Source organism: Brassica napus, chromosome A9 (genome assembly GCF_020379485.1).
Source record: "Brassica napus cultivar Da-Ae chromosome A9, Da-Ae, whole genome shotgun sequence".
NCBI lineage: Eukaryota > Viridiplantae > Streptophyta > Magnoliopsida > Brassicales > Brassicaceae > Brassica > Brassica napus.
In genome coordinates this window covers 42,204,110-42,217,187 of record NC_063442.1, presented here as the reverse complement: position 1 = coordinate 42,217,187, position 13,078 = coordinate 42,204,110, and the positions used below count along the sequence as shown (strand labels likewise).

The 13,078-nt window shown below is 34.8% G+C and overlaps 2 protein-coding genes across 3 annotated transcripts; both read right to left on the bottom strand.

Annotated features, from left to right (window-relative positions):
• Positions 1 to 1,438: 1,438 nt before the first annotated feature.
• LOC106401856 (WD repeat-containing protein LWD1) lies at positions 1,439 to 2,704 on the bottom strand. The gene has a single exon (XM_013842465.3). The coding sequence runs from the start codon at positions 2,610 to 2,612 to the stop codon at positions 1,572 to 1,574; it is 1,041 nt and encodes a 346-aa protein (XP_013697919.1). The 5' UTR covers positions 2,613 to 2,704; the 3' UTR covers positions 1,439 to 1,571.
• A 164-nt stretch (positions 2,705 to 2,868) lies between these two features.
• LOC106401710 (transportin MOS14-like) lies at positions 2,869 to 9,430 on the bottom strand. 2 transcript variants are annotated; one of them, XM_048741787.1, is made up of 24 exons: positions 9,144 to 9,430; positions 8,975 to 9,073; positions 8,699 to 8,905; positions 8,512 to 8,631; positions 8,339 to 8,422; positions 8,194 to 8,250; positions 7,882 to 8,010; positions 7,703 to 7,764; positions 7,243 to 7,299; positions 6,986 to 7,109; positions 6,601 to 6,735; positions 6,148 to 6,228; positions 5,921 to 6,034; positions 5,761 to 5,840; positions 5,446 to 5,581; positions 5,192 to 5,341; positions 4,979 to 5,064; positions 4,639 to 4,826; positions 4,353 to 4,445; positions 4,034 to 4,221; positions 3,828 to 3,939; positions 3,589 to 3,746; positions 3,398 to 3,514; positions 2,869 to 3,312 (listed from the first exon to the last, which is right to left on the bottom strand). In XM_048741787.1, the coding sequence occupies exons 1-24, from the start codon at positions 9,345 to 9,347 to the stop codon at positions 3,073 to 3,075; spliced, it is 3,021 nt and encodes a 1,006-aa protein (XP_048597744.1). In that variant the 5' UTR covers positions 9,348 to 9,430; the 3' UTR covers positions 2,869 to 3,072. The 2 variants fall into 2 exon arrangements, with proteins under 2 accessions (XP_048597744.1, XP_048597745.1); XM_048741788.1 differs by having other exon boundaries at positions 6,610 to 6,735.
• Positions 9,431 to 13,078: the final 3,648 nt, after the last annotated feature.

Genomic DNA, 13,078 nt, shown 5'->3' with positions numbered 1-13,078 from the left:
ATGTTGTCAATATATATAATAAAAATACAATACAAAGCCCAATTTGAAATACCAACTCAAATTATGGTTTTTATATTTCATATTAAGTTTTAAAAATATAATATATGTAATTATTTATATGATGGTACATATAAAATACTATTAATTATATGATTACTTATATGATGGTACGCATAAAATACGATTAATTATATGATGACAATATACGATATATAATAATGAATAGGGATGGGATTTCGGGCACCCATACGGGTTTGGTTCTGATCGGTTTGTGTTTCGGGTTTTCAGGGTCAAAGATTTAAGTCATGTTAGGATGTTTCTAAATTTTTGTTTGAGTTTGATTCGGATCTTTGCGGGTTTGGTTCACATTTGGATAACCCATTTAAATTATTTTTAAAGTTTTAAATTATTATCTATTTTAAATTTCTCAAAATTTATAAATAAAATAGTATATTACCTATAAATTTGAATAACATATGTCAGAATACCTAAACTTAACATATCAATTGGCTTTATTTAAAATTTTGGATACGAAATCAATAATTATTTTAAGTATTTTTGGTGATTTGAGTATACTTTAACTATTGCAAATATTTACTTTTGACTATCTATATATATATTTTCAAGTATTTAAACCAATTTAAAAGTATCATTCTTAATGTTTTATATACATTAAATCTAAAAATAATTAATATATATATAAGTATATAAATCTATTTTTAGATAAATTCGGGTACCCGAATACTTCGGTTCGGATCAGAATTGGTTTTCTAAATAACAAAATTTTGAATAATTCGAATATTTAATCAATTTATGTTCGGGTTTGGTACTATATTTTCGGATCGGTATCGGTTCTATTCCTTGGATTCATTTTGTAAAACCCTAATAATTACATGAAAAACAAATATCAACATATTTTTCAAAATATACACCCGCGCGCCTGCGCGGGTCAAAATCTAGTGATTTATTATTCACTGATCTTTTTCTTCTCAGTTGGGCTTCACAAGTGGGCTTCTCCATCATGTGGTCAGCATTTGCACAGTTATATGCCTTCGTTCTAATCTTCCGACATACTTACCGTCTTAGGACCATTGAAAAGTCAAAACTAGATTTTCTGACACATTTTTGCTGCAGATAAAAATCACTCTCTTTTTTGTGCAAACAAATCACTGACTCGTTATAGTAGTTAGAGCTTTCATGTAATGTGAAGCCATTTACAAAGATTACACCTAAGCCAGTGCCAACCGTAATAACCTTTTGATTAAGGAGATGATGAAAGGTAGAGACTTGACAAATTAACCATTGGAAGTTGATGCTTCTAGCTCTCCATAGGACTAATCAAATACATAACTAAACATAGTTCCCATGGACAAAGGATCATCCTTTCTTATCAATCATACATTAATTATTCAATAATAACCAACGCAAGCTTTGCATATTAAACGAGACCACCAAGATTCATTAATACGATTCAAGAAACAGTCTCCGCAAGCTTTACATCATGATCATAGTAACATAACAAGAAGCAAGCATACGACAGAAAATGAGGTACCCACTAATTAAAAAAAGGATCAAACCCTGAGAATCTGCAGCTTCGTCGAGAAAGCAATAGCGACCCAATCAGGCTGAGAAGACGACCACTGAAGCTGCTCAATCTCAGCGCCAGCAGTGTACGCAAGAATCGGATCAAGCCCACCTTCAACCTGCTGCCCCATCGACGAAATATCCCAAATCAAAGCCTGAGAATCATCCCCCGCAGTACAGATATGAGACGAGCTATGAGGAGCCCAAGCAATAGCATTGACACTAGCTTGATGCCTCTGAAGCTCCACCACAGGAAGCGCCGGAAAACGAATGTCAAGCACTACAACCTTAGCACTGTCCATGATAATAGTCGCCATGTACCTAGGATCCTGCTTGTTCCAACCAAGACGAACCAAAGGAGTATCAGGCTCAGAGCTCTCGTAGATAATCGTCGAATGCTCCTTATCACGAAGATCGAAAACTCTCACAGATCCATCAGCCGAGACCGACGCGAACACACCAACTCCACCCCAAGCAATGTCCAACACTTCCTTATCGTGAGCTATAAGCTGAGTATCAACCGCCTCGCGATCAATGTCCCAGATCGTGCACGTCGTATCGGTGCTCGAAGTCCCGATCCGTCTCGGCTCAGCTTCGTTCCAGTCGAAGGAGGTTAACGGTCCGCAGAACTCGCTGTTCTTGTTGCTGTTGAGGCACGACTTGAGCTCGACGCGGGAGTGATCGTCGGCGATTCGCCAGAGACGGAGGAAGTCGCTGGAGGTGGCGAGGAGATCGGGGCGCTGGCACTCCTTATCCGGGATGAAGATGGTCTTTGTGGGAGGGTAAGGATGCTCGAAGGCGAGGTTGGGATCGGAGCGGATCTCGCCGTTGGATTCGTCGAGCTGGACGATCTCGACTCGGTTCGGGTACTGCTCGAGGAGGCTGGTGATGGCGAGACGGTACTTTTTGTCGCGGCGGACGCTCCAGTTCATTGCGTAGATCTGCCATGGTGCTTCGTATGTGTAGATCTCTGATCGTTTCTGCTGCTCATCGGAACCGTCTTGGATCGGGTCGCTGCTCGTTCCCATCGTTGCATCAAGAAACCCTAGAAACCGCCGCTCCTCCGCTCCACCTTCGGGTTCTATCACTCTCTCGGGAAGATGGATAATCTTAAATTTTGTTATTATATTATTTAATTCAGTACCTTTTTTGTCAAAACGCTGCGTTTCAAACAAAACGTTAACTGTTTAAACCAAAATGTTGTCGTTTTGAGCATGACATTACCTATCTCCTCCCTCTCCTCACCATAGATTTTCTGGTGGAAACTATTAACCAAAAAAGATGTTAATCCTCAAAAATATGTTATATTATTCATTCTGATCATATCAAATCTAATAGAAATGCTTCAGATTCCTCATGAGGTTTATTTTCCCTCATACTGTACATCAGAAACAGAGCATAAGATGCATTTGCATCATCAAATTCAAAGGCAACAGCAATATAGAAATGAACTTTTAAGTTCAACAATAACAAAAAGAAGAGACTGATTCATATGATGTTTAGATTGGGATCGTTTCGATGAGAATCTGCAAAATCTCTGACTAATCGCTTCAATGCTCGACCGTGTTTCCCTTGCATATGTCCACCTCCTAGACTGTTATTACTTGCAAAGTTGCAGCTTTTGTTCTCAAGGTAATCGATCCCTGCACCTCCCAGAGCTTCTGACCATTCCCTCACTATCTTTTCTGCTTCTCCTTGCTTTAGATACTCGCTCGGAAGTGCCCACACCTGAATACAAAACATACAAAACCATTACAACAAACAAAACAGAGGTGGAGTTCTGTTCTGATGTGATCATTAGAGAGAGAGAAACCGCTGAGTTTAGCCATCCTTGGAGAGACTTCCAACACAATATTTCTTTCCATGAAGTTCTCTCACATAAACTGCAGATTGCAGCTAACTGTTGAAGTATTGTCGAACACTTATGCACCTAAAACACACAGAATCCAAAGGTGAATCAAAGATCACTACATTTTGAGAGATTTTTACTAGAATGATTTTTACCCTTGACATAGCTGCAACTCCAAGTAGAGCATAGACTAGATTAGACAAAAGTCCTTCTCCACAGTGAGACACAACCTGGACAGAGACTACACTGAATGATCCTTCTGATTTGCAATTCACGCTTTCAATCATGGAAGAAAGCGAAACCTCCAAGAAATCTGTACATGTTGTAAATTATGCTTATGAGGTATGGCAAAAGTTAATGACATGTTTTCGATTGTAAACCACTGCACACTTACCTGACAAGTAAGACAGTGCAGCTAAAGCAGCACCTCGGTGCATAGCTGTACAACTAATAGCCGCTTTTTGGAAAGAAATTTCAAGAAGTGTTCCAGAATTACCCAACAGTTCCTGTTTCAATCAAAAGAAAATATAACCAAAACCTTCACCACAAGATGAAAAAGAAATTTTATACTTTAACGAGCAAAAGGAATGGATGCAACACCTTGTGACAACCGCGGATTAATGCTGATGCGAAATTCACATATGCTTCCACCAAATCGGGTTCTTGGTCGCATATATATGACGAGTTTATTCCCATCAGTGATGATGCTTGAGTAAATCTCTCAAACGTAGTGATAAACAAGGAACCGTATTCTTCCTTGTGACAAAATTCTTCAGCGATTACACAGCCTGTGATAACAAGTGTGCGGAAAGGCAATAACTAACCTCGAGTATAATGTATTTAAGCTAGCAAATAAAAATTGCATCTCAAGAGATTTTTCACCAACAGTGGAGCATGTATCTTAATTAAGAAACCTCACCTGTTCTTATGTAACATTCTTGGCTTTGAAATGACAGAAAATTTCTCGATAGACACTCCAATACACTAGGAAGTAGCAGCATAAAGTGCTCGCCTGTATATAAATGCAAATTTAAGGAGTTAAAATGTTAGTGAAACCAACTATCCATAATACAAGATATAATTGTTTTCTGAGAAATTATTCACTACTGCAAAGGATGCTTTTAAATGGAGAAGTGTTGCAGGCTTCTAAAGGCATAACAAGACGAATGTAACGAAATAGAGTAAGGAGACAAGAAGACTGAAACCTGACGACTGAACTGCCACTGAAAGAGCACGGCATGCTGCAGCAGCCAAACTTCCACTCTCCATGTGTTCAGACCTAAATAGCTTCTCCAATATGGGCCAGAAGACAGTCAACAAAGAAAGAATTGGACCGTCCGCCACAGGGACAGATGACAGAGACGTCGCAAGGTGACTTAGTACAGTTCCAATCCTGAATCATTGAACAAGTGAAGAGTAAAGTCATCCATCTTATAATCTTATCAGGTTTTGTATACCTAATAAAAAAACGTACAGAGTGCAACTGCAACCTATTAATTATAATATGCAATGAAAACATATGGCAACGTGTTCAAAAAAGCAGACCTGTAAAGACCTCTTGTAACAGAGCTCAACATCCGTGTGTAAGTGGCTGGATTTTGTCTAACAGAAGACTCAACGTCATCATCTACCTAAAATCATATATGTATTAGTCCAAATTCTATTTCAGAGGTGCATCAGTTACTTGTACAGCAAAAAAAAAAGAATGATCAAGAACCTTGAAGAATAACTCTTAAGTGAACAATATAAAACACTTACAAGTGTTGAGAGAACTCCATAACTTGACGAAAGCAATTGAGTTAATAATTTATTTTGTAGCTCTTTGTTAGCAACAGAGCCAAGAATCACAGTGATAGCGCTAATGACTTCTTCTTCATCTTCCAACGCCAAATTCCACTGCTCCAAACACTAAGAAAGGTAACAGTACAATGATTCAGAAAACAAGATATAAGCATAAGAGTAACTTGAAGCTTGTGTTAGAAGTCACTGGAAGGGGTGCATTAAGCTGATACCTCTCCTATCCACATTAAGATGTCTAAATTTGATGTTTCCTGGATTACAGCTGGTGCATCTTCACAAATTTTGCGCAGAGCAGAGGCACAAGCATGTGTACAAATAGGTTCAGAAATCCCTCCTGCAAGAAATAATCTGAAAGCACAAAAACCATGCACTATTTAGATTATCCGACCAACTGATGTTTATAGGATATTAAAATACACGTCTCCTTACAGGAGACTGAAAATACCAATTCGAAAAGGAAAATAAATATAAACATTTATAACTGTCACTGGATTATGTTGAACGGTCACTGAAGTAAGTAGACTTACAGCAAGGGTCTAGCATTACTTGGAGAAACAGAGATCCATCTTGAAAAGGAGCCAACAACATCTGCCAGTGATCTGTATACCTAAAAGTTGATTATGGTCAATTGTTGATTTTGCATTTAAAGTACAAGAGGATTATTCGCAAGCCAGATCAATGACATACAACACATAAAAATCCCTTGAGTTCGCTGGATGGCCTGATAGAGAATGCAGAAACCAATTGCGCGATCAATGAAAAATCAAACGCCTCTCCTTCTTGCAAGATAATTTCAGAAACCTGACACGGAAGAATTATTAGTAAAGACAGGGTTAAACAAATACAAATTGCAACTCCTAAAACCAGGAACGCAAAATGAAGCAACTTGATTAGAAAAGGTCAGGTGTACTCACCGCATTAAGAGCAAACAACTTTGCCTCAATCTCTCTCAATGGCATCGAAACATCTGAAGAAGGGAGGCCACCAAAAAACAACTACAGGTATATCGGCAAGAAAAGGTTTAAACTAACAGAATACTTTGTCACAGAACATGAAAGAGCAAAAACTACTTATCAAGCAACCATCTAACTGAAGTAATACAAGACACCAGAGTAGTGCTGTTCTGTTTGATACAAGTAAAATAATAATCTCAAGACTCAGCGTTATACAGAGCATGGTTCACTAATAGAAAGTGAATAAATCCCATGAGAATTGATCTGATACGGAATAAATAGGGAAAGGTGTTTTCACCGTGACACAGTACAACAGAAGAAAAAAAACTGTCTGATTCGTAATACAAATTAGTCATGTAGCAAATACTGAATTTCATTAACTAATGAATTTTGAATTGTGAAGTCAGGGCCCACCTTACTCACAAATGTTGTAGGATGAATTAGCTGACAAATATCTACCAAGAGCTCAAGGAGATTATTTCTAAAATGCAACAGGCCATCAGGCAGATCAAGACCTGGACTCTCATCACCGGAGGTAAACTCATCAACCTGAAGATAGATTGCTAACCAAATTTAGAAGCACAAAAGAACACTATCAGTACAATAAATAAAGTAGTTGTTTGATAACTTGTGACTTGTGAATATTCAGAAAATGGCAAACTAAAAATCAAATATTACGTTGATACAGTGAGATTGGTTTTTCCCAATGTATCGCTAGTGCTGCCACTAGTATGATAGCTTAAATACACTTACAAAACTGAAATAGACATTTAACTTGAGAAAGTTTCCAAGATGTAACCTGAGCGCGCAGTACGAGGGCATCAACTAAAGCTGAGAAAACTGGTAAGAATATATCTTTCACATGGTTTCTGTCATTCTGTCTGTTTCCACCTAGGCTAAGTATATATGTTGCAAACGTTGACCTATGATAAGAAAGGAGAAAAAAAAATATGAGCTCAAATGCCAGAAGGAATCTCTATGATAGGAGGATGGAAAGAAAACATTAAGTTCACATGGTTCTAAAGGAGCATAATAAGAAAGAAACAAAAATACTACCAAAATTGTACAGTCGAGTCTGCAATTTCCCAGTCTTCACTTGGAAATGACACACAGCTGAAAAGTAATTTATGGACAGTGAACAGGAATAATATGTAAGATATTAATGGGAACCGAAAAAACAAGCCATGTTTGGAGAAGATACTGAGAAAATCAGCTTGAAATTGCACCAAATGTGTAAATATTTACATTTTACAGTGTCAAACGATTAAGGCCTGGAAAGTTCCAAATGTCATTTATTGCATTTGCTTATCATGTGCAAAAAATGTAAAAATTTAAACATTCAGTTTTTCATAAAATACTTTTATGCAATGTAAAGGCAAACCGAAGAGAAATCATCCATTTTCGCTTAGTGTTTGCAACAAACAACGGAGAATTGGTTAAAATGTTAAAGCGCATTTTTCATAATAGGTGCTTATTTAGAAAACAAAGACGCAAACAGTAAATTCCTTATATTCACCTCAAAAGTGCATCAGTCAGAACAAGTGCTTCAGGACTTGCTTCAACGATCAAGCAGGGTGCCTATAACATATTGCACAAACCCACATGAGTCTCACAAAAAGAAAATAAAATGAAGAGTAATAACGTCCCAACACTGGAAGCATACCCATGAGAGGATAAAATAAAATTGGAACTTACAGCCTGTCCGATCTCAGACATCAAGCAAGCCAGGCCAGAGACAACTTGTGGATCAGCATTTATCAGAGCCGGTTTTAGAAGTGTATCTCTGAGCAACTGTACTTTGTACAATAAAACCCGAGGAAGATCCTGCAAGAAGGAAACGAATCATCGCTATCAAATCCAAAAGCAGATACACTTTGTGCTATTGAACAATATCAGGTAATATGTTGATGTTAACCCTACGCAACAACATTGCCATTACGTATGTGAACCGGATAAGACCAGCGGACAAAAATGAAAAGATACCAATAAAATGTTATTCAAACATACCTCATGCCGAGTCACAAGTTCAACAAGCACCTCAATGGCGAGATCAAAAGTAGTACCCTACGGAACACAGAGCGGAGAAATCAAAACCAAAGGCACTTTGTAGAAAAGAGACAGTAACTTAAACTACACCAGTAATGAAACTCACCTGTAGAGCATTGAAGACATAGTTAAGAAGGGGATGTGATGGCACTGCGCCTTGTGGAATCTCAGAGAAACATCCAGCACGGACCTAATGATAACGAGTAAAGACATTAAATTCAAACCCAAAAAAGAAAGATCACCACAACACAATTGCACATGAAACACAAACCAACATACCCAACTAAGTAAGCAACGGAGAATTTTCCGGTTGGCGTGCTGCGGGTAAAGAGGGGAAGCAAATTGCTTCTCAGACTGCTGGAGTAAGAAGTCGAGAACCATGGAAGTATGCGAGAGCAACTGTTACAAAGCAAAACGCCAGGTAAGTACAAAAAAACATAGAAAGGAAATTGATAAAATGAGCAACCTCTTGACGAAGATCAGACTGATGAGAAACATGGCGAGAGTCAGATATCTCTTCAGGAAGAACAGTGAGAAGCTCAAGCAAGACGACATTGCCATCATCATGAGCCTGAAGACTCTGAAGCGCGAACATAAGCTTATCAAAGGGCTTCGAGTAAGGATCCGCGTGGAGAAGAAGCGCCGAGAGAGCTAAACATATCTGCGTCAATAACTGCAAAATCCCCAAAACTCCCAACACTGAATCATCACAAAACACACATAAACCCCAAATAAAACATACCTGAGGAACGCCGGAGCTGTATCTCTTGGCGGCTACAAGAAGCGCGTTGAGAAGAGCGTCTTTGGCATTCGATTGGAGATTCGATGCTTCGTTCTGAATCTGAAAACCAACACAGAAGAGGGTGAAAAGGGTTTTCGAGAATCGAGGAGGAGATGTCGAAAGGCGAGACCTTTCGGCGGAGAATCTGGGCGGCGAAGAATTGGAGGTCGAAGAGAGAGACAATCGGAGAAGTGAGGAGAGAGGTGGAGACGTCCCAAGCTTCGGGAGTTTGCTGGAAGTGAACAAGCCATTGATTGGCGGCGACTCTGTTGGAAGAGAGAGGATCGTGATTCAAGACGTGGATTGCTTCTGCTACTTTCCTCTGTAACTCCATTCACTCTAATTGTTCATCCCACTCTCTCTTCTTCCCACTCTGTTCTTACTTTCTTTCTTCAACTAATATTTAATGCTATTTAATCTATTCTATTTAAACTTACATCTCACCTAAAAATTAGGATTTATTCAACTAGACATTAATTTATTCAAATTTTAAATATTTTATATAAACATTAAGTTTATCAATTAACAAAGAGCAAGATGTTAAAATAGGTTTTAACGGTTTTAATAGAAATAAACATTCATATAAAATCATTTAGTTTAACGGGATTAAAATAGGTTATTCGATCAAAAATATTTATTAAATGTTATATCTATTCTATTAAAACAGCAGTGTGACCCATTGATAAAAAGCTATGTCCAACTTAAATTTTAATAATACATACTTTTTTAATATAACTGCAATGAAATATATATATATATATATATTATGTAACCCCCCACTTAAAGTGCCTAATGATCGGCAACCACCACTTTTTGTAACTGTATCCATATATCTTATTTTTGTTATGTAACCACCATTATTTTTACTGTTTAAATCCCAACAATTTTTTCGATGATGTTCATGTATTTCATTTTTCCTAACATAATCCCAACTATTACTCGGATTCTTTATTTTAATTAATATTTTTTATTAAATATTTTTACTTTCACCCATAAATTTTTGAAAATTTATTGAAATTGTTTTTATTATAAAATTTTATAATATTAATTAAAATATAATAGATATATTTTAATATTTTTATAATTTCAATTTTAAAATTTTTATTAAACATTTTTACTTTTGTATATATATTGATTTAAAAAAAGAAAAAAAATTATTCTCCCGCAACCGCAAACGGTAGCTGGAGCCAGCTTTTGAATTTATGAGATTCGGAGCGGTTTGAAGCGGTTTAGAGCGATTTGAGTGATTGTTGCAAACTGCCGACAACCGCTACCAACCGCAAAAGCAGCGTTTGCGGGTGGTAGCGGAAAAACCAGTCGCACAATTAATAGAATTTATGGTACATTTGTATTTTAATATTTTTACATAATTTAAATGAATATCCATATTTGAACTGAACCCGTAATGATCCAAACTGAATCCGAACTAAAATTTATAAATATCCAAATAGGTTTTAATCTCTCATCTAAAGACCAATATCTGAATAGTCGGAATCGAACCTGAACTCTTATCCCTACATGTAGTATATAATATGAATATATGATCACAGATAAAAACATAAATATGATTACAAAAAAAAATACATATATGATATAAGGAAAGACACAAATACATATGGAACTTGATTTATTTAATATACTTACAAAAATTATCTATTCTATTAAATTCATATCATACAAAAATATGATTCTACAAACACACAACCATATAAATTATATTAGACAAAAAAATTTAAAAACAAAACATATACCCGCCCTCTCGAGGGCGGGTCAAGATCTACTCAATACTATTAAAACAGGAACATGTCCTATTGATAATAGTTGAGTCCAACTATTTATTTATTTTATTTAAGGAACTACTTACTATTATTTTTATATAAATGTATCTAATTAATTATTTTATAACTGTATATATGTTAATTAAATCACTAACCACGTTCTCTTTGTTAACAACAAAAGAAGTTATCGATCATTCTCCAAGAAAATCAGTTCGATTATTATTTTTGATTTTTGATGTATACTCAATTTCTCAAGATTTAACCCAGATACATAAACAATTTTCTACTCTTGGAATCTCGATCCAACTTGCAAATAGAAGTGTGTAAACAGTTCAACTTATACGGCGAACATATCGTAGATTTAAGAAATTCTCTCTTTTTGGGTCCTAATGTGTTTAAATCAGATCTTTTATGGCAAATTTATACTTTTAAGATAAAACAACAAGGAAAAAGACGAAATAATCATTTGTGTGTGATTGCGGAGGCCATTGTTATGTTGCAGGAAACCCTAAAATGTCGAAGAAGATGAAACTTCTTTTTTTTCTTGCTAAAATATCAATACTATTGAATCAGGATCATGACCAATTGATTGAAATTTAGTCCCACAATAACTATCTTATACTTATTTTATAACCACTTCTATAATTCCAAATTAATAGGAATCCATTTCTTCCTAATGTACTAAAAAACTGTCCACAACCTTTTAATATTAGAATCAACTTTTGCATTTTACTCAACTTTGAAACAACTACAACTGAATAATCATATTAAATTCACTATTCATATTATATATTTATAAATATCAATTGTAATTTAAATAACAAAATCAAATTATATAAGTAAATTTAACAAATTGTATCAAAAAGTTTTAAAGTATAAAAATGATTTTAATACAAAATGGGTTATAATTTAAATATTTTATTTTAATCTATTATATTAAAACAACATCAAGATCTATTGACATAAACGTGGTAAAATTATTAAAATGTCTTATTAATCATATAATAAATATATTATACAAAGAAAAACACAAATATTAATAAAATATAAATATAAAAATTAAATTTCTAAAAAAATATAAAACAAAAAATATACCCGCCCTTTTAAGGGCGGGTTAGAATCTAGTTCTATTTTTATTTTCTCAGTATTCGGATTCGATTTGATAATCTATTTAAATTAACTAGGTCTTTTATCCGCGCTACGCGCGGATTATGTATTATCAAGTTTAATTTTGATATTTTTTGGATCTTGTTAAAATTATAAGTAGTTATACATATATTACTCGACCAAAACTATAGAATGTGTGACTAAAATAAATAAATACATGGCCAGAGTTTGATGAGTTATTTTATAAATTCTTGATTATGTTAACTTCTCTTCAAGTTAGCTTATGTGTTTATACTGCATTTCTAAAGGTTGACTACACAATGTAACAATGTTTTCCTTCTGGATATTCTAATAAGACTTATTCTTGGGTTCACCCTCTAGGTGAACATCTAGGTCATTTTAGATTCAGTATCTTTCAAAAAAGAAAACAACATATTATCAAAACATATTATATTTTTAAAATAAAAATTGTATTAATCACAAAAAGAAGATTTTTTAATCGCAAAAAAAGAATTTGTTTTTCAAAAGTATTTTTAACGCTGCCAACAAATATTAAACCCTAAACCCTAAATCTTTAGGTAAAACCTAAACTCTTGAATAAATCATAAATCTTAAAGTTTAAGATTTGATCCAAGAGTTTCAGATTTATCCAAGGGTTTAGAGTTTACCCAAGTGTTTAGGGTTTAGGATTAGGATTTAGGGTTTAGTGTTTTGTTGATTGTGTTAAAAATATTTTTTTTCTAAATTCAAAAATTTTAAATTTATCAAAGGGTTTAGGGTTTACCAAAGGGTTAGGGTTTAGATTTAGAGTTTGGTGTTTTGTTTATGGTATTAATTTTTTTTTGAAAACTTTTTTTTGCAACTACTATTATTTTTATTTATTTATACTTTTTAATTTTAAAAACGTAATATAATTTGACAATATTTTGTTTCCTTTTTTAAAAGATATCGGATTTGAAATAACTAAATCTTATTGGTTGGTGAACCTATAGGTTGAACCCAAGAATAACTCTTCTAATAATAGACACTGAGTGGTTGAATTAGAAATATTTTGCTTCTGTTGACGTAACTAATAACTTTCATGCATTTTTAGAAGAAAATGACAAAGTATCATACTTGATATTCCAAATGTGGGACTTCATCAATTTTCCCTCCATCAAAATTTTCTCATGTTGGCCTT